Source organism: Anolis sagrei, chromosome X (genome assembly GCF_037176765.1).
Source record: "Anolis sagrei isolate rAnoSag1 chromosome X, rAnoSag1.mat, whole genome shotgun sequence".
NCBI lineage: Eukaryota > Metazoa > Chordata > Lepidosauria > Squamata > Dactyloidae > Anolis > Anolis sagrei.
This window is the reverse complement of record NC_090034.1, coordinates 38996090-39023598: the sequence shown is the minus strand read 5'-3', so window position 1 is coordinate 39023598 and position 27509 is coordinate 38996090. Positions and strand designations below refer to the sequence as shown.

The 27509-nt window shown below is 41.4% G+C and overlaps 1 protein-coding gene and 1 non-coding gene across 2 annotated transcripts in view; both read right to left on the bottom strand.

Annotated features, from left to right (window-relative positions):
- The window catches only part of SLC15A4 (solute carrier family 15 member 4), a 64274-nt gene that overhangs the window by 13667 nt on the left and 23098 nt on the right, over positions 1-27509 (bottom strand). Inside the window, exons 3-6 of the mRNA XM_060785603.2 lie at positions 25728-25899; positions 23358-23447; positions 16101-16269; positions 5304-5459 (exon numbers count right to left, since the gene is read on the bottom strand). Of these exons, the coding sequence (XP_060641586.2) occupies positions 5304-5459; positions 16101-16269; positions 23358-23447; positions 25728-25899 (587 nt within the window). The remainder of the gene's footprint in view (positions 1-5303; positions 5460-16100; positions 16270-23357; positions 23448-25727; positions 25900-27509) is intronic.
- Positions 24806-24994, bottom strand: LOC132782195 (U2 spliceosomal RNA). Its single transcript, XR_010908763.1, has one exon. It is a non-coding gene; the product is annotated as a U2 spliceosomal RNA (small nuclear RNA).

Below are 27509 nucleotides of genomic sequence, written 5' to 3'. Positions count from 1 at the left end.
AGAGAACTGTCGTCAGCTAGAATAAACAACATGATGGGCCCTTTCCCATTGTCTGAGTCAGTGATTCTCAACCCGTGATTCTCAACCTGTGGGTCCCCAGGTGTTTTGGCCTACAAGTCCCAGCCAGTTTACCAGCTGTTACGATTTCTGGGAGTTGAAGGCCAAAACATCTGGTGATTCACAGGTTGAGAACCACTGGCCTAAGTCTAATGATTCCATTTTAACTGCTATGGTTGCATCCTGTGCCATCTCTGGATCTGCAGTGTAGTGGGGCATTTTCCCATTTCTAATGAGAATTTTAGAAAAACCCTTCCTAAAATATAATTAAACTTTGAGAGCTACAATCTCCAAGAATGATGATAGGGGGTTAGTGCTATTCTGAGGAAGCACCAGAAGGGAAGTGAAAATGGAGAGGAAGACCTTCTGGATGGACTGCTTCCTGATGCAGGTCATCTTTAAGACTGAACATGCGAGTTTTTGATAACAGCTCATGATGAGCTGTTATGTGATGAACTGAGATGGACAAATTAATTAGGCTGATAGAGAAGGGATATCTGTCTATTTTTAAGAGAGATATGGGCTTAACTGAATAAACACTAAGTAACTAAATTTGAAAAAAAAAAATCTGTTCTTGGTTTGTTATTTCCTGTTTAATTGTGTGATCCTTACAAGGAAAGTAATTGCTATACTCCAGAAACTTCGTTTTTGTGGCTGCCACAAACTAGGTTGAATTGGTTGAGACTCTATTGGTTATTCATTGAAACTAGAGCAAAATGTACTGCAGTTTAATAAACCTTTTCTATGTGTTTACGATACAATCAATTAGGAAATGATGTTTATAACCCAGCAACAAAAAACATGTTACATAGTGTAATATGTTCCAAAGAGATTTTTTGGGGGGAGAGTGGTCATTACTTGTGGGATTTATGAGCTTGTAGTATGTTATTGAATGTAGAAATGTGGTCATATAATATTTCTTAAAGGGAGTGGGCTAGTTAGGACTAGAAAACCAGTAGGCAGAGTGATCTGTAGACTACTATTTATGTTTGTTAGTCTTGTTTTGGTACTTACGTTAAGTATGTATACCTGTGTATTGGTGTGTTTTATTTTTTGCATTCATATGGGGTTTTTTTGTGTTGTCATATGTAAATTTGGGTGCTAGTTAGAAAGTAGATTAGTAAATTGCTTTTAAAAATATAATGTATAACTTTATAATGTGCTTATTCACTTTATTACAGTTGTATTATGGCTTCTCCTTTCTATCTATAAAAATCTATATCCATAATAAAAGTGAAAATGTGTATGTATGTATGTGGCTGGGGTGCCCTCTTCCACACACAGGCTCCCACTTCCACAAATAGCTATAACCCACAGTGCCGAAAGCCCTTCCCCAAATGATATTTCAGGTTTTAGCAAGCACCATGAACATGTAGCCCAAACCCTGCCAATGTCCTCCCCAAACACCATACTGCCCACCACCCAAGGAATGCTTTCATTTGGGGAGAAATTCATCCTAGATTTTAGGTGTATCCTCCACCACAGACATCCCAGTGTTTCTTACTCTCTCCATTGGTGTGGAAACTGCATGATCCCGACCACTGCCTCTTTCTTAACTCTTTCCTATTCTTTTCTGCACAACAAACAGAGCAGAACTAATCAGCAATTAAACATACTGGAGAAGTTAGGGGCATTGACTCCACATGATGGAAGTTGTAGGTCATGCTGCATCAAGTCAGAGCATTGTGACACTCTATGGACCTGGATCACATTTGGCACACAGAGCTCCCATGACCAAAGAAAGATAATGGAAAGATTTGGGGAGAATTCACCTTCATTTACAGCCATTTGGAATTTATAGTTCACCTTCAATCAAAGAGCACTCTGGGCCCCACCAATGATGGCCCTGGACCTCACTTGACACACAGAATCCCCATGACCAACAAAAAAATACAGGAGGACTTTGGGGGAAATTCATCTTGATTTATAGGAATTATAGTTCATCTACATCCAGAGAGCACTGTGAATGCAAACAACAACAGATCTGCACCACATTTGGCACGCATACCCAAAATGTCAAAATTTGAATACTGGTGGGTTTTGGGGTGAATTGGCCTTGACATTTGCTAGTTGTAGGTACTGGGATGTATAGTTAACCTACAATCAAAGAGCACTCTGCACCCCACTGATGATGGACCTGAACCTAACTTGGCACACAGAACCCCCATGACCAACTGAACATACTGGAGGGATGCATCTAGAGCAAACTTGCCCAACACAAAAAGCTTTAAGTATTGATGGAGTTTCAGGGAGTTAACCTGGGATGATGTGAGTTTCAGTTCACCTACAACCTTCTGCATTTTGTAAAATAAAAAAATGACTTCTTCTAATAACCAAGGCAGGTACCCAAGTTAGTTAGTAATAAAATGAAGAGGACGAAGAGGAGTACGAGGAGGATGATAGAGGGTTAGATGGACCAGTAGTCTGATTCAATTCATAATAATTTAATCTCTCCCTGTTAAATAGCTTGAAAATCACTGCCCTGACCAAATCGCAAGAGCACGAGATTCACTAAAAACCACATACAGATGTGGTGGTGTCTTCTGGCCCTCTTCCTCCTCTTCACATTGACCGATTCTCAGAATTAAGAAAACCTTGCCAACCATTTTAAATCCTGGCTTGATTCCATGCCCTTGTAAACCACCAAACTAGACCTAGCAAAATGTTTACAGAGGTGAGGTGAGGAGAGAAGGATGAAAAGAGAACAAAGCCATTATTTAATTACAATTCTAAGCAAAAGAAGTGACACAAAAACTAGGGCACTCTCCCCCCTTTTTTGGCTAATGTGTGTGAAACAGACCAGAAAAATGAGCTTTTATGGCCCACACTCACCCCTCTTGCTTGTACATTCCCTTCCCATGAGAAAAGAATGGGGAAGGTAATCAATAGGATCCAATGTTGTCGTTGGACACTATATCAAAGAAGCAAGGCACAGAGACATGCAAAGATACTTGTTATTTGGCCGGGGCAGTAATTTTCAAGCAATTTATCGGGGAGAGATTAAATTATTACCAACTGAATCAGACCATTGGTCCATCTAGCCCTCTATCATCATTCTTAGAGATAGGACTGGCCAACATACATTTTGGTGCCTCAAATGTTAGTCCTGTTTCTGGGTATATTTGACCTGCTGATTCCAAAAATGACACCCATCTTCCCTATCAGCTCTAGAATCATAGAGTTGGAAGAGACCTTGTGGGCTATCCAGTCCAACCCCTGCCAAGAAGAACGACAGTCACATTCAGAGCCCCCCCCCCGACAGATGGCCATCCAGCCTCTGTTTAAAAGCCTCCAAAGGAGCCTCCACCACACTCTGGAACAGAGGGTTCCACTGTTGAACAGCTCTCCTTACAGTTAGGAAGTTCTTCCTAATGTTCAGGTGGAATCTCCTTTCTTTCCTGTCGTTTGAAGCCATTGTTCCATTGCATCCTAGTCTCCAAGGCAGCAGAAAACAAGCTTGCTCCCTCCTCCCTATGACTTCCCCTCACATATTTATACATGGCCATCATGTCGCCTCTCAGCCTTCTCTTCTAGTTTTTGAGGTACAGAGCATATGTCATCTACCAGTCACCTATAGAAAAGAAGGGCCACTATATTTAACAAACCAGAGCTGGTGCTATCTATCCAATGCAATTTTCTAAATAAGCGGCCCGAAGAACCCCAGAAACAGTCCTATAAACCAAGAGTCCAAGAAATGTTTTTTGTTGGGCAGTGAGAGTAGCTCTCAAAGTTCAGGCATTTCCCAACTCCAACTTGACTATCAAGATCCTCTTGGGGTAGAAAGGTGCTTGGAGTTGAATCTGAGCATGCAAATCCCATGTTATACCATGGAGCTATGGCTCGCCCTTCTTAAGAGGCTGCCCTAAACCAGGTGAAACCATTGGTAATTCACATCTCTCAGCTTTTCCTAAACTGGTACCACCCAGGCATGCTGGATTACAATTTCCATCATCCCCTGCTATCATGATCTGCAAAGACTGGAAGAGAAGAAAGGGGTAAAAATGTTAAACCTTTGGCACCATGTGCCACAGTCCCAATCTCGTTCCCACACAACAATGTTTTGTAAAGAAAATGGCCAGACTGTGAAACTAATGGGTTCGTGTAGCCTTAACATTGTGGTAAAACAAGGACATAAGTCAGTGTTTCTCAACCTGAGGGTCGGGACCCTGGGGGGGGGGGGGTCGCGAGGGGGTGTCAGAGGGGTTGCTGAAGACCATTAGAAAACACGGTATTGTCTGTTGGACATGGGAGTTCTTTGTGGGAAGTTTGGCCCAATTCTATCGTTGGTGGTGTTCAGAATGCTCTTTGATTGTAGATGAACTATAAACCCCAGTAACTACAACTCCCAAATGTCAAGGTCTATTTCCCCCAAACTCCACCAGTGTTCACATTTGAGCATATCAAGTATTCGTGCCAAGTTTGGTCCAGATCTATCATTTTTTAAGTCTATAGTGCTCTCTGGATGTAGGTGAACTACAACTCCAAAACTCAAGTCAATCCCCACCAAACCCTTCCAGTATTTTCTGTTGGTCATGGGAGTTCTGTGTGCCAAGTTTAGTTCAATTCCATCGTTGGTGGAGTTCAGAATGCTCTTTGATTATAGGTGAACTATAAATGCCAGCAACTACAACTCCCAAATGACAAAATCAATCCCCACCCAACCCCACCAATATTCAAATGTGGGCGTATCATATATTTGTGCCAAATGTAGTCCAATGAATATATATCTTGCACATCAGATATTTACACTACAATTCATAACAGTAGCAAAATTACAGTTATGAAGTAGCAATGAAAATAATTTTATGTTTGGGGGTCACCACAACCTGAGGAACTGTATTAAAGGGGTTGCGGCATTAGGAAGGTTGAGAAACACTGATATAAGTTCATTCCCTTTGAGAAATATTGGAACAGATGGCATCACCACTTACATTTTTTACTGCAACATGTAAGGTGTACACTTTACGTTGAAGATGCTGCATTCTGGGACAATAGTTTTCTTTGAAAAGATTGTAAGATTAGCTAGAAATTAACCTATTTGTAATATGGAATGCCTAATAACCTGATTTGGGGGGAAACAACAAAGAACGTATCACTCATTTCAGGCTCTGGAGGTAGACAGTCTTACAATGCTAAGAACCAACATCTGGCAATAAGAAACATCACAGCAGAAACTTTACTAGGTCACTAATAAGTCACAGGACCCAAACTGAAATGAAATACCAAACCCACTTGCAAAGACTTACCTGCAATGCTTGCAAATATTTCACTGAAACCGATCAGAATGTATTGAGGGATCTGCCACCAGACGGACATATCAGCTGCATGATATACTGTTGTCCCGATCTTCTGATCAATCGTCTTTTCTTTCACAACCTTTAGCCTATCGCTTTCCAATATTCCTGCGAGGGGGGAAATGTACACTCTACGTTATTTTGCCTTTCATATTTTTTAAAAAAACACCTTCCTCCATTCAATTTGAGATTATGTATATTGCCCATGAACCTGCTAGGGTATCGTGTCAGCATAACTCCTGGGTATGCTTTAGGACAGAGGTGTCAAACCCATTTTTATCAAGGGCCACATCAAACTTATGGTTGCCCTCAAGGGCTGTTGAATCCATGGACGGAGAATCCCTGAATACAGAGGGCGGGCTATAATTTCTTTTACATAATGGCTGGTGCTATTTAGCTTTTGCCCAGTTTGGGTCCCAAGACGTCACTGAACGGCAACTCCCATCACTCCTGATGACCTGCCATGCAGACTGGGAAAATGGGAATTGCAACCCAACAGAATCTGTGGCTTCAAGGATGTTCCTGTATCCTAACTCTCATCAGCTATAGCCATGATGATGTCTAATGATGACGAATATAGGAGTTGGAGTCCAGCATCTGGAGGTCCACATAAAAGGACATGGAGGGGCAGATTTGGCCTTGGGTTTGACACATAATAATAATAATAATAATAATAATAATAATTTATTTATACCCGGCCACCATTTCCCCAAGGGGACTTGGGGCTGCTTACATGAGGCCAAGCCCAACAACAAATCAATAAAACAACAAGCAGTAAGCAAATAAAACAATACAATTAATATAACTCACATACAGGCAATAACACACAAAAATTTAAAACCTATGGCCAGGCAAGATGTAATTGATTAAAAAATCAAACACATATGATTTTAGAAGAAATTGTTCAGGTCAAAATTACGATCAAACTTGAGTTCTACTTGTTGGGGATGCTGGATGATCAACTAGAGAGAAAATGTGGAAGATTATTACTGAGTATCATTATAGCAATGAGAATCATCTATGTCCAGAGATGGAAAGACTCAGCTACTCCGATGCAAGAAGCTTGGCTTTCGAAGATATGTGAAGTTGTCAAGATGGACAAACTCATGAAATCCTTGATCAATTTCAAAAAAGACTCGGACTTATTTATTACTTGTTAATATCAAAGATGGGGACAAATCTCTACAATTGGTTTTCTGGTTTAGAAGAGTGTTTCTAAAAGTAGAATATTTATTATTTACTTTATTTGTACTCTACCTTTCTCATCCCACGGGGGACTCAAAGCAGCTTACAAACTTTAGCAAAAATTCAATGCCACATCATAAAACAATAATAAAACAAGCCATATCAAACTATAAACGGTTAAAACATATAAATAAATTAACATACATGAAAGCAATAAAACAAATTAAAACCAAAGCAGATTAAAAACATCACAAAGTGCAAAGTCTTGGTTTCCATACTTATTGATTTTCCCATGGTCATTATTCAAGCTGCTGAAGTCAATTCTACAATATCCTATTCTCCAAACACTTGTGTCCAGAGCCAGGTCTTCAGCCTTTTCTTGAAGATCAGGAAGGATGGGGCTAGCCTGATGTCACTGGGGAGGGAGTTCCACAACCGAGAGGCCACCATTGAGAAGGCCCTGTCTCGCGTCCCCACCAGTTGCACTTGTGAGGAAGGTGGGACCAAGAGCAGGGCCTCCCAAGCAGTATCTTAACGCTCTAGTAGGCTCATAAAGGGCAATATGTTCAGACAGGTTAAGTTGGACCAGAACCATTTAAGGCTTTATAGGCCAAAGCCAGTACTGTTGAACCTCAGCAGGGGTTCACTTTGCTCACAGCACTCACCAAGAAACCCAACGTGGTAATAAAGACTTTATCATTAAAATACATATAAAAAGGACCAAAAGGCACCTTAAGCATAGAGTAGGGTAAAAATCCAAGAATTAATAAAGGCAGCAAGTCCCAAAGGCAATAGGTAAATCCAGAAAACAATGATTAAAACATGAACATAATTCCAGGAAACAAAGAGCAGAACATGAGCATGAATCCATAGGTAAATCCATAAAACAAGGAGCTAAATTCGACTAGGAATCTTGGGTCTTGAACTAAGGCACGAACCAGGGACTAGATAGGAGTTTTTCACTCCAGTAGCAATGTTGCTCGATCTAAAATCTTAACAGCTCTCTCCCTAATTTAAGGACTGCAATACTCAAATGCATTCCTTTGATCTTGAGAGGCCTGCTTCTGTCTCTCTTTCTCATGGTCTTTCGGCTCCCTCAGAAGCAGCCTGGTATCTCTGTCTAAGCCAGCTGCTTCCTTGGATGAGCTAATGTTATCCTCCCCTCCTGGCCTGTTGGCTTCCAAAACAGTTTCACTCTCACACTATGTCTCAATAACAACATCTTGCTCCAAAACCCCCTCCATTACCTCAGTTGGAGAACCATCTTGCTGCAAAGGCCATGAACCCCCAAATCCCTCATCTTCATCTGGCTGAACCACAACAAGCACTTTTAATTGGGCCCAGTAGCAAACTGACAGCCAGGGCAGCTGACATAACGGGGGGGGGGGGGGGCATGCTCCCTGTACATCCCTTCAGTAAATCTGGCTGCTGCCCTTTGGACTACTTGGAACTTCCAGACAGTCTTCAAAGGCAGCCCCACGTAGAGCACGTTGTAGTAGTCTATATGAGATGTAACAGGAGCACAGACCACCGTGGCCAAGTCTGGCTTCTTAAGGTATGGGCACAGCTGGCGGACAAGTTTTAATTCTGCAAATACTCCCCGGTCACTGCCGAAACCTGGGGTTCTAGGCTCAGCGAAGCCTAGTGGTACAGAAAATTGAAACAGAAAAGTGAAAACATTAAAATCAACAGATGGAAAGTATGAGGCGTATGGGTGAGCTTTTACCACAATATGTGTAGTATGTGGGAAATGGATGGGTTATGGGAGATTGTAGTGGTTAGGATGATTGTTTTAGATTGAGTTCTGTTAGTTGTTGTAGGTTAGTTTTCATATTAAAAACATTTGTTTTTTTATGGGGGGGGGATATTGTCCTTTGGTTTTGTGCAATTTGTTTTTCTGTATAGGTAGGTCTTTGTTTGTATGCATGATTGTAGGTTTGCTTTCTTGAATAACAAATAATGTTGAAAAAACCCAAGGGTTTGGAAGTAAGGGAGCTGGTAGCCCCAAGCAGTCGGATCATTACTTCTCCACATTCAAGAGAGAATGAATGAATGAGGAGTTATCTGCTTTACAAGAGGATTACCTGAGCTAAGTAACCATTGCCTAAAGTAGATTTCCTCTTATTCACATGCAGAAATGCGACAAATGCACAAAGGGGGGCACAAAATAGAAAAACCCAAGAGTATTTTGAAAAACTCAGTTCTCTCTAGTATGGAATTTGGGAGTTGTTGGATCTTGCATTAACAGGAGTTACAGAAATCCATATCTCGTTCTGTGTGGATTAACTGAGAGCTACTGATGAGAAACAAACATTATTTCACAGAAAGGCAATCTCATTACAATAAACAGACCAAGTGCCCCCTTTTCCCCAATGCAAAGCTAGGACCGTGGCAGCAGACTCAGTGATACTTGGCAACAAAAAAGAGCCAGTGGTTGCTGGTTTGATGTCAACGCTGTGCTACAGTAAGCATTTCCGTTTTCTGTGCAGCTGGCATTGTGCCTGAAAAAAAGGTAATTTCACTTTTGAACTCTATGCTATCTATGAGAAATGGGAAGCGCCACTCACTCACACTTCCTCTTCCCTCTGAAAGCAGGTCTCTTGTGCCGTCCACACTCATTCCACCTGGCAGCTGTCAGGAGAGAAGTGGGAGAGCACTGGCCAAACTGGGATGAGCTGCCACTTGACTCTTTCATCCAAAAAGCAATGCTGCGGACAGCTCTCTTGCTATTTGGTGATTGGGAAAGTGAACTTATTCAAACACTTGATTCTGCCTATTTTGGTCCTTCTCACTCTCCTTGCATTGCCCTGTCTCTTCCATTCTTTCTGTAGCCCAAGAATGGAGTAACTCTTTTAGTCCGAAAGTGGTCAGGACTATTCCAGCAACTACAAGTTAGAAGAGGTGCCTCGATATTTTAGAACTGACACATATACCCAGCATTGCCCGGATGCTGGAGAGGCCACTGTCCACTTACTTTCTCCCTTCTCCAGCTCTGAGAAGGTAAGCCTTACAAAATCTCCATGACAACATGGCAATGGTGAGAAGGTTCTCTTTGTGGGTTTTTATCTTTACTTCCTCCATTTCCCTCATACAACTCTTTTCTCTTCATTTCTTTTCTTCGTCTCTTATTTTTCCTAATACACCTTCCCCCTCTTCTTTCTTTCCTTTCTCTCCTTTCTTTTTTTCTTTCTTCCCACTCTCCCTTCCTTAGTCCCTTTTTTCTTCCCATCCTTTTTATTCCCCTCCTTCCCTCTTTTTTTTGTCTTCTGCTTCCCTTCCCTTCCTTCCTTCCATTCCCTTCTTTTTCTTTTCTCCCTCCTTTCCTATCATACACATGTCACCTAGCAGTAGCCAAGCTGTTTCACTTTTTTTCCCAGCGAAATTATAGAATCATAGAATCACTGAGTTGGAAGAGACCTTGTGGGTCATCCAGTCCAAGCCCCTGCCAAGAAGCAGTAAAATTGCATTCAAAGTACACCCGACAGATGGCCATCCAGCCTCTGCTTAAAAGCTTCCAAAGGAGCCTCCACCACACTCAGGGGCAGAGAGTTCCAGTACTGAACGGCTCTCTCTCACACAGTCAGGAAGTTCTTCCTCATGTTCAGGTGGAATCTCCTTTCCTATAGTTTGAAGCCATTGTTCCACACCCTTGTCTCCAGGGCAGCAGAAAACAAACTTCCCCTCAGAGGGCCACTTCACAGCAACAGCCTATCTACTTTGCTCCTTTTGTTTTCCTCAGCTCTATCCCTGAAAGGGGTGGTTCTTTTAATCCAACCCCCTCAATTATTTTAAGTTAGATAATAAAGAGTCCGTGTACCAAGTTTGGTCCAGATCGATCAGGCCATTATGAACCTTTGAGGTAAAAATGGACATGCATGCATGCATACATACTCTGATGGACTGGATATAGTCAAGCAGATGTGAGAGTTGGTAATTAATAAAATTAATTAATTTATAATTATCTAAATGAAATAATGTTGGTCCCTGATATCCTTGCATACAATGAACTGTGGTCTTTAGACATTAATAATATATAATGAGAATGCTAATAGCAATTGTGCTTGCTCTTTGAAAGATGAGAGTTAGAAGAGCATGAGGTTTCAGGACCAGATCGAAGATGTTTCTTGTTATTTAAAGTTTGGGATTGAATCTTTGGCTATAATTGTTTTAAACTTCTATAAATGAAGTTGATTTTCCAGCTGAGTAACCCCCAATGCTGCTGGTAAGAACTGACAATAAAAGGCACAAAAGTAAGCGCGGGGGATGTTTGTTAAATCTAATCAGTCACATTAGTACACAATTTAGAAAGATATTTCAAAGATAATGGAAAGCCTCTAATAAGACACTCCAAATTGCATCGGAGTGCCTGCTGCACAACAGACAGGCAGGCACAAAACTGTAAACACAGAAATCACAGCATGTTCTGTTCAGAAACCAAGTGTTCCTGGACTGGTCTAAAATCAACCTGAAGTCAGTTACCAACTCAACCAAAAAAAACAAACAAACCCCAAAACGTGTTACGACTCGCCCATTTTCCAATTCGTAACTTTGTGCATGAAACAACCCACAACTAATAATATCTCTGGATTAGATTTCTGGAATGTGCTCCAAGGTGCTGCTGCCTCCAAAAAGCATTGAAAAAGAGAGAGAGAAAAACATATACAATATGAACACAACCCCCACCTCCATTTTTAAATAACTCCACAGGCTTCCGGTTTGTTTCTTAGCAGAATTCAGACTTCTTGTACAGGCCTATAAAGTCCTAAATAGCCTAGGATCACAGTATTTTAGAAGGCATCCAAAAAGTACAATTCCCATGCACCCCAAAATAAAAAGACTTCGGGGCCACTGTTAGCACAATGGGTTAAACCGCCAGCTGCAGAAAATCTTGCCAACCAGAAGGTTGGCAGTTCAAGCTGCGGTTGGGGTAAGCTCCCACCATCAGCCCTAGCTCTTCTGCTTACCTAGCTGTTCAAAAACAGCAATATGAGTAGATAAATAAGTACTGCTTTCGCAGGGAGGTAAAAGGCGCCACTTAAGACATGCCAACAAGATGTCCATGCACAACAGGTTCCTCAGGCATGGAAAAATGGAACTATAGCACCTTCCCATGGCTGAGTTGACTACAGCCTCCAGATGTTGGAAATTAAAAAAAAGAAGGAAGCCTTGCCTCTGTCTATGTACTGTTTGTATTTGTTAATTTGTGTAAATGGCATTGAATGTTTGCCATAAATGTATTTTGTAATCTACTCTGAGTCCCCTCGAGGAGATAGAGTATAATATAAATAAAGTATATTATTATTATTATTATTATTATTATTATTATTATTATTACCCGTAATTTCATGAACTGGACTCAGGGACAAACAATACCCAAAATACTGTGCATTTAGTAGGAAGCCTTGGCCCTGAACATGTTCAGATGCATTCTAGGGACGGAAATAGTATTCAAAAGTATTTGCAAAATGCCCAAAATACATGTTTTTCAAGCGCTGATGGGAAAAATCCTGGACTGACAATAATCTTAGTTCAGCATGTATTCTGTGCAAAATTCACACATTGCTGTTTGGAACAGAAAATAGCATTTTCTGCACACAAAAAACAGTAGAAATATTATTTTGGTGTAGAAAATACTATTCACTGCACTGAAAATGTTGCAATTTGCAATTTGTTCTGTGAAAAATTTCTATGTGGTTGATATGAATTAAAAAACATTTTCTGACTTGGAAATAAAATGTCTGTACAGAAATATTATCTGTCCTGAGTTGCCTAAGGACTGAAAAGGGCGGTATACAAATATAGTAAATAAATAAATAATATTAGAAAATGCTGTTTTCTATGCAAAACTGATGTGCATGAATTCTGTGCACAATAAATCCCAAATTACGAATTGGCTTCGAAAACAGAGTGACTTTTTAAGTCTTTCTCACAGCAGGCAGGAAAGTATTTAAACTATATGCTGCTTTCTACAAGAAAGAACTTAGTGAAAAATTACAAACCTACTTTTAACTGCAGTAAACTGCTTTATATATGAGTCTACGCTGAACATATAATGCAGTGTAAATGGGTCCTGAGAATTTTTAAGGTGACCTCAAGTATATAGGCATATAAAATAGGTATACAAATCCAACTATTTAAAAATATTGATGGTTAAATCCATGGACAAGGAACTGTACCACAGCAATAAAAATTAGCGCATGCAAAGCCCTAAGTATATAAAACTCAACCCCCTTGAGTATTTATTTATCATGTCAGAAGAGAATTGAGGATACAGTTATAATATATAAAAAAAACCACAAACAAAGTTAAAAACTTGGCATTATACTACATTTCCTTTGACCAGAAGCTGACAACTTGGAGTGCCTCTGGTGCTGCTGTAAGAAGATCCTCCGCTGTGCATGTGGCAGGGCTCAGACTATATTGTAGTAAATGGTTTGTGGTTGGCTATTCTCCACACTTGCATGTCATGAATTCCACTCATTTCTTAAGATTGGCTCTGCACCTCATGTTCCCAGAGCGCAGTCTGTTCAGCACCTTCCAATTCACCCAGTCTTTTGTATGCCCAGGGGGAAGTATCTCATCTAGTATCAGCCATTGACTGAGTTTCCAGGTTTTAGCCTGCCACTTTTGGACTCTCACTTGCTGAGGTGTTACTGTGCATATCTCTGTAACTGTTAGGAAGCCATTTCTTGATTTAAGATTGGTATGTTTGCTGATATCCGAACAAAGGATGGGCCGGAGATGTCAATGACTTGGTCCTTTCATTACTGGCTTGCAGAATGCAACCAACCCTTAAGTAAAATACAGTAATCCTCAGTATCCACTAAGGCTTGGTTCCAGGACTTATCACAGATATCAAAACCCATGGATGCTTATGTCCCATCATGTAAATTTTAACCTGGAACTTATTAGTGGTGGTCTTGTGTGTATGTATTTTGTAATATGTAGTTCAATAGTGTTGTGTCTGATTTAACCATGTTGTACCCTGCCTTGAGTTACAAGGAGAGGCAGGTAACTATTATTATTATTATTATTATTATTGGAGCTCCCAGTGGCACAATGGGTTAAACTCTTGTATTGGAAGGACTGCTGATCGAAAGGTTGGCAGTTTGAATCCAGGGAGCAGGATGAGCTCCCATCTGTCAGCTCCCATGCAGGGACATGAGAGAAGCCTCCCAGAGGATGGTAAAACATCCAGGCATTCCCTGGGCAATATCCTTGCAGACGGCCAATTCTCTCACACCAGAAGCAACTCGCAGTTTCTCAAGTCACTCCTGACACAGAAAAAAAAATGTTGTTGTTGGGGGTCCCATCCCACCAATTAAGAAGCTTTGGTTTAGACAAGTTGGAGTTCATAAGTCAGCAACAAACCCTGGCTTTTAGCTGACTAGCTAACAAGCTTGAAATATATATTCAAAGAATTCCATTGCTCTATCTGGATTACAGAAAGTTGGGTTTTCTTGGTTTGTAACTCTGACTTTAAAGGCCTTAAATGATAATAAATTAACAGCATAAAGGATCTGCAGTCCTGCAATACAGCATCTGAATTGACACAGAGAAAACCTGAAGAAATAATCTTACTTTTAAGTCCCAATGACCTTGCAGTAAGAACTCTGCTTGCCTACATATCAAAACGACCTTGTTCCTAATAAGGTAATTACCTCTATCATCGAAAGATGCCTTAATGGCCCTATAAAGTGTCCCTTTTTTGATATATTGGGGGGATTACAAGCCTGCAAGATTAATTTATTAAACACTGTAGCACTTTATCAATATGCCTGTGGTGGCAGGGTATCAGGAGAAGGCTTGGGAGTAACCCTTGATACACTGTGGGAAGCTTGCTCACAGCTCTACATCACCAGGGATGAGCAGGTGGAAATCCTTTTTCAAAAAGCTTGGAAAAAAGAGGGGCAAGCAAGGCACCAAGATGCCACTATAACTGCCAGGACTGCATCTTGTGCTTTCCCAGTCTTCGTATTCTAGCCAGGAGCCAGAGGAGTTCCTTGGCTGGTAATATTCAATGTCCCTCGCACAACTGCAAATCCCAGGTTTCGATAGGATGGAACCATGGCCGTCAAAGTGGAATCATAGTGCTACAACTGCACAGTCCAAATGAGCCTAATGTAGCAGGCAATGCAAAGGAAACGTACAAAGAATTCCCCCAGGCAAAAAGCAGCAGGCTTTGAAGCTGCAAGGCTATTCGATTCTAATCAAGGTGGCCAATTGCAACAGTCACACTTGCCTCCAACAGGCAAGAGTTCTTTCTCCCACCCTGAACATTCCACAGATATATAAACCTCACTTGCCTAGTCATAGTAGTAACCTAGAGTGGATAATATTTCAGGCTAAAATTCCTTACCCTTGTACATTATTATTATTATTATTATTATTATTATTATTATTATTGGGAGTTTAAAAACCTAAACATCTGGAAGGCCCAGCCTCTAAATTACACCTACACCTAGGATTCAGAGTGACTCAAGATAAATCAAAGCTAACCCTTAACTTCTCCTGATCAGGAAGACTTCTGGATTCCTCCAGAACTCTGTCCAGACAAAAATGTTATCTGCTCTGCATTGCTCCCCAACCTTTTCTGGGTTCCAGAAAAGTAGCATTGGATTTGTTCTTCCTCCAAGAAGCTCAGGACAGCAAATGTGGCTCTTCAGCATCGTGTGTCCTGACTTTATCCTTACACCAATCCAATGAAGTAAAGTTGGGCAAAGAGAAAGCAACTGAACCAAGGTACCCAAGTGGTCTCCTGACTGCGGCTCTGAATCAGTGGCCTGCTACTTAAATAGTCTACCCCATAGTGGACAACCGGTAGCTCATCATACATTGTAAAGATTATCTCTTATCAGCCTTAACCAACACAACCAATGGTGAGGGATACAAGCACCACAACCATGAAGCGGTCCATTTAGACCAGTGTTCCCAACCTGTGGTCCATGGCCCACCAGTGGTCTGCAAGAATGAAAATATGGTGTGCGACCTCACCATTACTACACCATTGTCTCGAAACTACATGGCAGCAAGAGCAACTGGTCTAATGAAACCCTCTTATAGTGCCGAGGCAATTGGGATATTGGGAGGGAAGAGGCTGACTACCCACAAAAGATGAACTACTACTACATCCGCTCCAGATTATTAAATATGGTTTTTGTACTAGATGGCATGTGTTCTGTATCAGAAACTAGAGTTGATGTGGTCTATCCAATGTAATTTTCTGAATCAGCACCCGAAATATCCAAACCGAATCTAAACTTGACCAAAATGGATTCGTAATCCTTTTGGTACTTATGTTGGAGAGTGGTCCCTGGTCAAAGTAGTCCCTGGTGAAGTGGTCCCTGGTCAAAAAAAGGTTGGGAACCACTGATTTAGAGCCTTCTGAATGTCTATGAATGGCAGCTCCCATCACACTATATGACTGGTTAGAACTGATAGGACCTGCAAGCCAACCCCGACTACCCATCCTTGTCTTTGCCACAGCACAAGTCACCCTAAAGGCTGGCTCAGAATGCTTTCCAGATAAGGTTCTGAATACTCCCCCCAGGCCCATTCTCTTGCCTGCAGCGAAGGCAGAACACATCACAAAGAACATCCCAACAGCAATTCTCTTCAGAGATGAGGGAAGGAGGCCGTTCCTTTTCAAGATGGGGTCAACCACTTTATCTTTCAAAGGGATGAGGATGAGGATTAGCACTGCATCAAACATGGTCAGCCAAGCAGCTGGGAACTGGAAAAAAAAAGATGAGATACAGGAAAGAGAAGTTAGTTAACATTCTGCTAAAATGGGATTCATAGACTCAAAGTTGAAAGAGACCACAAAGGCCATCTAAGAACAACAACAACAATTTGTTTGTTACTCACCTCTCCTCATGACTCAAAGTGGGATACAAAATAATTAAAACACACAGATAAAATATTATACCATTGACACCAACACTAATACAATATAAGGTTAAAATTCATGGTTTAAAATTGACTAGTGTCAACAGATCTTGGACAAGTAATGTGCTTGGATTATAATTCCCTAAAGCCTCAACTGGTTTATATCCCAGTAGGTTGTGCATATATTTAAAGTCCACAACATGACAGGATGAGTGTGTCCCTGCTGGTTCTCTTGGACCTCTCAGTAGCCTTTGATACCATAGACCACGGTATCCTTCTGGGACACCTCACGGGAATGGGACTTGGAGGCACTGTTCCACAGTAACTCTGGTCCTTCCTGGAGGATCACTCTCAGAAGGTGTTGGGGGACACCAGCTCGGCCCCACAGCTTGGGGGTCCCAAAGGGTTCAGTATTGTCCCCCATGTTGTTAACATCTACATGAAGCCACTGGGAGAGATCATCTGGAGTTTTGGAGTTTGATGTCATCCGTATGCAGATGATGCCCAACTATATCACTCTTTTCCACCTGCTGCTAAGGAAGCTGTTTAGGTCCTGAACCATGCTTGGTGGCTGTGTTTGTCTGGATGAGGGCGAACAAACGGAAATTGAATCCAGACAAGACAGAGGTACTCCTGGTCAGTCAAAAGGCTGAACAGGGTATAGGGTTACAGCCTGTGCTGGATGGTGTTACACTCCCCCTAAAGATATGGGTTCAGAACTTGGGAGCTCTGCTGGATTCATCACTGAGACTTGAATCCCAGGTCTCAGTGGTGGTCAGGGGAGCTTTTACACAATTAAAATTTGTGTGCCAGTTGTGCCCGTACCTTGAGAAGCCAGACTTGGCAATGGTGGTCCATGCTCTTGTTACATCTTGCATAGACTACTGCAACACACTCTACGTGGGGCTACCTTTGAAGACTGTTTAGAAGCTTCAAGTGGTCCAACACATGGCAGCCAGATTGCTAACTGAAGCGGTGTACAGGGAGCACACAACCCCCCCAGATACGCCAGCTCCACTGGCTGCCAGTCTGCTACCAAGCACAATTCAAAGTGCTGACTTTAGCCTATAAAGCCCTAAACCAGTGTTTCTCAACCTTTCTAATGCCAAAACCCTTTAATAATGCCAAAACCCTTTCATGTTGTGGTGACCCCCTGCTACTTCATAACTGTAATTTTGCTACTGTTATGAATCATCATATAAATATCTGATATGCAGGATGTATTTTCATTCACTGGATCAAATTTGGTACAAATACCCAATACACCCAAATTTGAATTCTGTTGGGGTTGGGAGGGATTGATTTTGTCATTTGGGAGTTGTAGTTGCTGGGATTTATAGTTCATCTACAATCAGAGAGCATTCTGAACTTCACCAACGATGAAATTGAACCAAACTTGGCACACAGAACTCCCATGACCAACAGAAAATACGAGAAGGGTTTGGTGGGTATTAACCGTGAGTTTTGGAGTTGTAGTTCACCTACATCCAGAGAGCACTGTGGACTCAAACAATGATGGATCTGAACCAAACTTGGCACAGATACACAATATGCCCAAATGTGAACACTGGTGGAGTTTGGGGACCTTGACATTTGGGAGTTCCTGGGATTTATAGTTCACCTACAATCAAAGAGCACTCTGAACCCAGCCCACAATGGATCTGCATACAACTTGGCACACTGTCTACATGGTCAACATTGAATACTGGTTTGGGGGGGGGGGGTGAAGGTTGAATTCTGGAAGTTGTAGTTCACCAGCACCAAAAAAGGAAGACAAGGGTTCCTAAAACCATTAGAAGTATGTGTTTTCTGATAGTCTTTGGTGAGCCCTCTGAACCCCCCCCCTTGTGACCCCCCTAGGAGTCCGCCCCCCAAGCTGAGAATCACTGCCCTAAATGGTTCTGGCACAGCTTACCTGTCCAAACGTATTTCTCTCCATGAACCACCTCAGTGGTTAAGATCTTCTGGGGAGGCCCTGCTCTCGGCCCCACCTCCTTCGCAGGTGCAGTTGGTGGGAATGTGAGACAGGGCCTTCTCGGTGGAGGCCCCTTGCCTGTGGAACTCCCTCCCCAGTGAAATCAGACCAGCTCCCTCCCTCCTGATCTTTAGAAAGAAATTGAAAACTTGGGTGTAGGACCAAACCTTTGCAGAGTAATGCAATGCAATAAGTGGATATGAAATAAGTGCAAGCACTATTGGAATGGCTCTTGGACTTTGACTCTGGATTTGTGTGGTTTTTAATCATTGTTTTTAATTATTTTTTCTTAACTTTTATGGTTCAATGTATATGCTTATTGTGTTCATATGTTTGTTCATATTACATTGAATTGTTGCCAATTTGGAAGCTGCTCGAGTCCCCTTTGGGGTGAGAAGGGCGGGGTATAACTATAGTAAATAAATAAATAAACACATCAAACCAGACAAAACACAAAATAAAGTTCTATTCCAACCCACTCCATCAAAATCTAGATGTCCTTTGTGACCTTTTCCACTTAGATTTTAACCATGTCAGGATTCAAACGAAATCAACATTAATTTGTTGACCTCCAAAAGGCAGGATACATAAGCTCTGCATGATCATTAGTAATATTCAAGGAGGCGATCATGCCTCTTTCCTGAACAGAGGACCAAAGGTCATTAAGGTCCTTGTAAGGCTTTTATTGCTCCGCTCATTCTGAAATCCTGTGAATAAAACACCATCATCTTGCAGTAGGCAGAGATTCCATTAAGTCCTATTAATTATGAAAGCACCTGTCTGCTGAATGATGGATGATGCCACTCATCGCTGATAAACAAAGACCTGTAAATTATTGAAATAAATACACACAAATATGGCATTTTAACAGCCATCAGAGCTAATATTAATGAGATGTGTGACACAAAGCAGTCGAAAGTCAATTATGAATTCCCCATTGCTCCCCCTAGCTTCAAAAACCACATGTTCCTCAACATGAATTTGCTCAACTGCTTCTCACTGCTAGAATGCTTCTCCCAAACCATGCAATCTGTTTTGCATCATCATCTTCCAAGCAGCTGTAATATTTGATAGTGTTGTTACTCGTGTCGCTATTATCATCATCATCATTCCAACTTCTCCCCACTCCCAACAAGGTGGTTTACAAGTGTCAAAATAGACAAAACTAAATATTCATATCATGCAAATGGTGAAATAATAACTGAACTATCAATATGATTAAAACGCAATTAAAAGTTTGCCCAAAGTAAATACAGATAACACAGCCTATTACTGAAGCTTTTTTCCCCAAGAGCAATCAGTCCTCAAAGATCTGCCAAGAAGAAGAAAAAAGTCTTCACCTGCTAGTAGAAAGATAGAAAAAAGAACAGCCATCTGGGTTCTCTCTAGGAAAGGAATACTAGACTCTGGAGGCATCCATTGAGAAGACTTTCAACCATGTTTCCAGGAAATGTATCTGTAAGGATGGTGGGTCAGAGAGGAAGGCCTCTACTAGATCTGGGAGAATGGAGATAACCTGAACCTATCCAGTCCAACCCCCTGCCATGCAGGAAAGGCACAATCAAAGCACCCCCGACAGATGGCCAACCAGCCTCTGTTTAAAAGCCTCCAAAAAAGGAGGAGTTCTGAGGCAGAGAATTCCACCATTGAACAGTCAGGAAGTTCAGGTGGAGTCTACTTTCCTGTAATTTGGTGTGTGTGTATATAATCGGGGATGGGAACCATGTCTTCCAGATGTTGGTGCACTACAAATTTCATGACCCTATTCAACACTGTCAGTCGTAAAAATTGAGCCCTGCAGTCTAACTGCACCTGAAGGCCAACTACGACAGATATACACATGCATATATGTGTAGGCCTGCAGATGACTAGATACTTATACAGCCCTGGGTATTTGTATTAGGATGTTTAACATGCCAAAGCTGAAGGATGTTGGGAACTGCAGTCCAGCAACATTGAGAGGGACATGCACTGTCCATACAACGTATGTATGAGTGTCTATAAAATTTATATACACACAAATAGTAAAATGTGGAAGTAAACCACATATGCTCAGAGGAATAAGGAATGTTGGCTGACTATTGAAGCAGGGAAATGGAAACAAAGATGAAAAGGACACAAAGGCAGAAAAAGAGATGGCTGACAGGAAGCATGAATATGAGGACTCTAATCGCAACGCTGTGTTGCACGTCTCATTTGTGTTCCTGTGTTTATTTTGAATAGTTAAACCAATTAGCGTCAATGACACTGGGAGTGGTATCGGATGCTCACTACACAGGTCTTTGCAAGTACTTTTGGCCGAGTAATGTGTCCCTAAAAACCACCAACAGTAACCAGCCGTGGCATGGAAGCCAAAGAAACCCAAAGAGCAGAGAAATTAGAAAGGCATTTCCCCCAAGGCTGTAAAGTAATTAAAGCAACATAACATGCCATCTGCACCAGCCTGGAGCATTTTAGCAGCAAACAATTTATGGCAGCATTAGCATATCATGGAAGATCAGATGTTTCCTTACATTTACAGAGGCCATGCACACATAATGTTTGTAATATAGATATTTACAGATACGTGTGCACACACATACGGGTATAGCCTTTCTATTCAACCCTGTTTCCTTGCATTTCGCATTTTAGAAAACCCTCAACAAAAGCAATCAACAGAAGCCATAAAATTCCTTCCCTGGAGAAAAAGGCAGAGGACATGTTTGTCATCGTTTTATACATTCACAACTTGGAAGACTGAGGTTGTCAACTTCTACAGAGAAAGACACAAGGTCTCTATAGCTACAGACCGGGTTCATGGATCCATGGGTGTTTTGTGTGGATGTGGTGGAAGTGACAGCATTGAATGTTTGCCACTGCCTGTTGTAAACCACCTTGAGTCCCCACAGGGAGATAGGATGGAATATAAATAAAAATTATTATTATTATTATTATTATTATTATTATTATTATTATTATTATGAGCTTGCATCTCTTGGGTCAAATCTCTCCAGTTCCAGAAAGTCATTTTGGAAGTTTTTTCAGCTAACGTTGTGGTGCCTTTTGGGGAAAAGCTATGTATCTGAGTTGAGTGGAGACTTGTTTGCTCTGGTGTGTTTAGCCCCATATCTCTGTCCGAACAACTGGTCTCAGGAGGGTTTGTTATACTGTGGAAAAAGGTGTGATCCCATGGTCAGGAAAACTATAAGAGAAAGGAGTTCAAGAGGGCTGGAAGTTTCTGATAAGCAAGATATTAGAAGCACAATTTCCAACAGTTCTAACAAGGAAGAAAACAGGAAGTGTTGAAAGAAACCGGAATAGATGTCTACAGAACTTTCAATTAAGCACATTTTTAAAAGGTGGCATGTAAAAGTAATGGAAAAATGGAGAAATTGCCAAAGAGGAATTCAAATGAATCGCTAACATGTGTGAGGAGGAAGTCAGGTTTGCTAGAGAGGTTAAAAACAATAACATTGGCTTTTTTCATTATGTCCATAGCAAAAGCAAGAACAAGGAAATAGTAGGGCAATGAGGAAGAGGGAAAGACATTGTTATTATTCTAATAATAATAGGGGCTGCGGTGGCGCAACGGGTTAAACTGTTGAGCTGCTGAGCTCCTGCCAACCTAGCAATTCAAAAACATGCAAATGTGAGTAGATCAAGAGGTACCACCTTGGTGGGAAGTTGAAGGGATGTCCCATGACATCATGCCGGTTATGTGACCAGGAGGTGTCTACGGACAATGCAAGCTCCTCGGCTTGGAAATGGAGATGAGCACTGCCTCCAGAGCCAGAAATGAAAGGAGAAGCCTTTCCCTGTGTATTTGTGTTTCATTGTGCTTCAAAGACATTGAATATTTGCATGTGTCTGTACCCGTTCCTTGGGAAGTCTGGCTTGTCCACAGTGGTCCACAGCCTTGTTACATCCCATATAGGTTACTGCAATGCGCTCTACGTGGGGTTGCCTTTGAAGACTGCTTGGAAGCTTCAACTTGTCCAGCGAGTGGCAGCCAGGTTGCTCACCGAAGTGGTGTTCTGGGAGCATGCAATCCCCATTATATCAGCTCCACTAGCTGCCAGTCTGCTACCGAGTGCAATTCAAAGTGCTGGCTTTAGCCTATAAAGCCCTAAACGGTTCCGGCCCAGTCTACCTGTCCAACTGTATCTTCCCCTACAAACCAGTTAAGAGTAAGTTCATCTGGAGAGGCCCTGCTCTCGGTTTCATCTTCCTCGCAAGTGCGATTGGTGGGGACGGGAGACGGGGTCTTCTCAGTGGTGGCCCCTCAGTTGTGGGACTCTTTCCCTAGTGACATCAGATTCAGGAGGAGAATCAAAACCTTGCTCTGGGAGCAGGCTTTCAAAAAATAAGGCAGTGCAGTAATCTTAATGTGGAATTATGTGGAATTGATCACGGAATGGCCTTAGACCTTGAACTCTGAATGGCATGTTTTTAACCTTGAACGTATTTTAATTATGTTTATTATGTTATAAGTTTAACCCAAAACAATTTTAGATGAATTTTGTATGTTTTAAGTCACTGTCTAGCTGCCATGTGTAAGCCGCCTTGAGTTCCCCTCTGGGGTAGAGAAAGAAGGGGTATAAATAAGGTAAATAAATAAATAATAATGGTGGAATCCACTTTGAGTCCCCTCAGGGAGATAGGGTTGTTATTATTATTATATTAGTACCATGAGCAGAGAGCCTCTTATGATCCACAGAATGCTTTTCCCCTTTTGAAAACATGTCCTCAATGGTCAAATTGTTCAAACAACAAAGGGGCATTGTAATAAAAAGTCCCCATTTCTTGCTTTCACAGCTCTAAACTCTTATGAGGGAATGTGATGACAGGCTTGATATAGACAAAAACATAACATCCAACACAGGGGACTCAGGCTGCAAAGAAATGTCTAGCAAAATTCTGGCAATATTTCTCAAGAAGTGGGTTTTTTCCCCCCCCCCACGCCTCTATTCCCCACTTACCGTATGGCTGGTCAAAGTGCTGTTAATGGAGGCATTTGAAAACTGTGGGATCCTCAAATGCAGGCTCTGGAGGACATACGTCGTCTGCATCTGATATTAAAAGAAAAAAATTAGTGCCACAAGAATACATTACTGCACTACTGCATAAGGACAGAGTCGCTGGCCCAGAAAGTGTGCACTCCATCTGCCAACATCAGCAAAGATGGCATATGCTTGTTTGTTTTGGAAATCAAGCACCATTTCTTTTTAGTAAGAAAGATGGATTTGCAAATGGATTCAGAAGTCGACAAATCATTCCCTGACTCACATCTGAAAAACTGGCTATTCTTTTCACCCATCTATTTCCACCCAGCCAGCATCTCAAGGCCAGGACTGAAGATATGATTATCCAGAAAAGAATATGGTTACTCACAACCATAGATGCAGGCAAAACGTCAGGAGAGAATGCTTCTAGAACATGGCCATATAGCCCGAAAGACCTACAACAACTTAATATGGTTATTTTCTCCTCCATAACCTGATGTTGACTTGATGCCTGCCAAAGATGCAGGTGAAACGTCAGGAGAGAATGCTTCTAGAACATGGCCATATAGCTCGAAAGACCTACAACCAGGCCCGTAGCCAGGATTTTGTTTCGGGGGGGGGGTGAGTTTGGTTCGGGGGGGCTGAGTCCGAGTGAAAGAGGGTCTACCCTAGCAAACCTTTTGTATCGTTACTCCAATACCCCCATGCATATGGGATATATTGAGCATGGTGATCAGATCATGATATGAATAAACATAACAGTTTAAATAATGTACCAGTAAGGCCTTCTCGCGGACCACCATGAGAATTTCGGGGGGGGGGGGGCTGCCCCTCCCCCCGAAATTCTCATGGTGGTCCGCGAGAAGGCCTTACTGGTACATGCCTGCCTACAACATGACTACAACAACTACATGCCTGCCTACAACAACTTAATATGGTTACTTTCCCCTCCATAACCTGATGTTGACTTGATGCCTGCCATAGATGCAGGCGAAACGTCAGGAGAGACTGCTTCTAGAACATGGCCATATAGCTTGAAAAACCTACAACAAGCCAATATGGTTCCTTTCCCCCCATAACCTGATGTTGACTTGATGACAATTAACAATAACAATTTGACCCTCCCGCCTTTTTTTCTGGACATAGGAGGAGATATGGGGAAAGTATTTATTGTCCACGTCACTGCTTCCTTCAGATCTCTTGTTAGTACTATACTTCTGATAAGTTTCCGGACCCAATTCAAAGTGCTGATTATCACCTATAAAGCCCTATACTGATACTAATATTGTGCTGTGCTAATAATATAATATATTGTATACAATATATTATTAATATTATAATGTAATACAATATAATACTAATAATACAATATAATAATTATATATGTATATTACATGTTATATTACTAATAGTACAGTATAGTGGTATAGTACAATGTAGTAACATATAATGCTAATATTGTGCAATGTACTGTATATACAAATAACTTGTAAGCCACTCTGAGTCCCCTTCGGGGTGAGAAAGGCGGGATATAAATGTCGTAAATAAATAAATAGATGTACTGATAAGAACAGATAGTACACTTGATCTTAGCCAAAAGGCCGAGAAGCAAGGATTTGCTTCATTATTTGTTTTCCTGCCCTCTGTATTCTAAGCCAAGAACTAAAATCTTGGGGCCTATTCTTCATCTCCTTCAAACCAACATTATGTCAGAAAATATTTTCTTAGCTGAAACTAACTCTGTGGTTACTCACAAATTGTCTCTTTTTGCCCTGGCAGCACAGAAAATTCAGGCAAGACTAATTTCTGATATTGCAGTCGACTGCGCTGGGGATGCGTTTAACTAATAGTGGCTGTTTATATATGTGTGTTCTCTGCTTAAGTTTGAATAATGGTGTATTTATTTGGCTTTACCTGGTTTGGAATTACACAGGTGCTAGTCCATGCAGTATTTAGGATTTTTGAGATAGTTTTTCAAATATGGAGAACGTATGCCATCTACTAGTCATCCATCTTAGTCAGGATAGCCGTGTCTAAGAAACTAGAGCTGATGTGGTCTATCCCGTGCAATTTACTGAATCAGACCCCAAAATATCCCCAGGAACAGGTCTAAAAACCAAGGCATGTGTGAGCTGAAATACAAAGCATCCAGAAGACCCCAGCTGAAAAACATTTTTCATCCAACAGCCTTCTCTGAATCACCTACAGATCTCACAGAGAAATAGGACTGCAAAAAATAGGGATCTAGTGCTCAGGGCCTAGCTAAATGGCTCCCAATAATAATAATAATAATAATAATAATAATAATAATAATAATAATAATAATAATGGTTCCCAGTCACCAACCTGAAAATAGACTGTCCAGTAAGGTATGAGAGCCAAGAAGACAGGAATGATTTTAACAAGTGCTTTGACATCTTCAACTTTGTCTTCCCTGAACGGTCCTCCACGGGAAGCTTTTGCCATCTCAAAGAGGCTTTGTTTGGGAGGCTGGTGCTGAAGTATACCCTGGCTATCCCTTTCAAAGAGAAAAAAGAAGAAGAGAAAGAGCAGAAGGGTTTAAAAATTCAACATCACTGGAAAAGTCCTATATATCATGAGTGAGAAACCTCAAGCCTTGGAATTGAATCTGGCCTTCCTCGGCTTCCGAGAAGGTCCTACCCCTCCCCATGACCCCATTTCTGGGTGGCTTCCCAGCTTCACATTATATGCTTTATTCTAAAACATTGAAATGCTTCTTTAAGGCATTTTTCCAAACTGTGTGTCATGATACATTAGTGTGTCAGTTGCGGTGTGTAGGTGTGTCACATAAACATAATGAGAAATGACAATAATCTTGGAAACGTATATTACAAATCATATACCTTGAGTCCCTGCAGGGGAAAAGGCAGGGTATGAATAAAGTTAATAATAATAATAGTAATAATAATAATGTAAGGTTTTAATGAGATATATTGTGTCCCCATACATTTTGCTATTACAATTTATGGATGTGTCGCTATCTCTTATAACAGGTTGGTTTAACCTCCAATTTGCTAGTAAAACTGAATTACTGTGTCACAAAATGATGCATGTCTAAAAAGTCTGTAACCAACATGAAATGTTTGGAAAGCTCTGCTCTAATGCTTTGTTATTAGGATTGAGAGCTTTGGCCGTTTCCGCCTCTCTCTTTTTCATTTGCTACCCAAGCCACTAGAATTCTACCCAGCCCCTAGTTTCTCTAAATTTGCATTTGGCCCTCAATCTGAAGGAGGATCCGCCACTTTGGTGTAAGGCACTTCTTAAACTGTGGGTCTCAACATTTTAAAAATCCTTGGCCGATATTTTAAAAATTCTAAATGCCACCTAGTGGCCGTTTTAGACATTGTCTTGCAGTGATTACAGTGGATTCTGCAGAAGATGCTTCAAATGTACTTCATAAAAAGGAAAATCAACCTGCTTAGCAAACCTTGCAAATGCTGATGTATTATCAGTAAATGTTTGAGTTTTATATCTATTTTATATAACTATATACATGGAGTCATGTAAACATTTCTTGGTGTGAAAGTGATCCCGAGTGGAATGGTTTAAGAAGTCCTGGTGTAAGGAATAAAGGAGTAATAAATCAAACTAGGCATGCATACTTAGGACCTCATCACACTAGAGCATTTATCCCAGTGGTTCTCAACCAGTGGGTCCCCAGGTGTTTTGACCTACAACTCCCAGAAATCCCACCCAGTTTAACAGCTGTTAAGATTTTTGGGAGTTGACCCACAGGTTGAGAATCGCTGATTTATCCACTTTAAATCCTGTGGCTACCTCCTGCTGAATTCTGGGGTTTGTAGCTTAGTGAGACTCAGGATCCCCTTGGCTGAGTAATTTAAAAGCCACTCCCTAAACGACAAACCCCAGAATTCTGCAGGAAGCAGTTACAGAATTTGGAGTGGATAGATGCTCTAGTGCAATGGCTCCCAACCTGTGGATCCACAGATGTTTTGGCCTTCAACTCCCAGAATCCTAACACTGGTAAACTGGCTGGGATTTCTGGGAGTTGTAGGCCAAAACACCTGGGGACCCACAGGTTGAGAACCACTGTTCTAGTGTGACGAGGTCTCAAGAGGGTACTGAGCTGGTGAAGACTGTATTGCA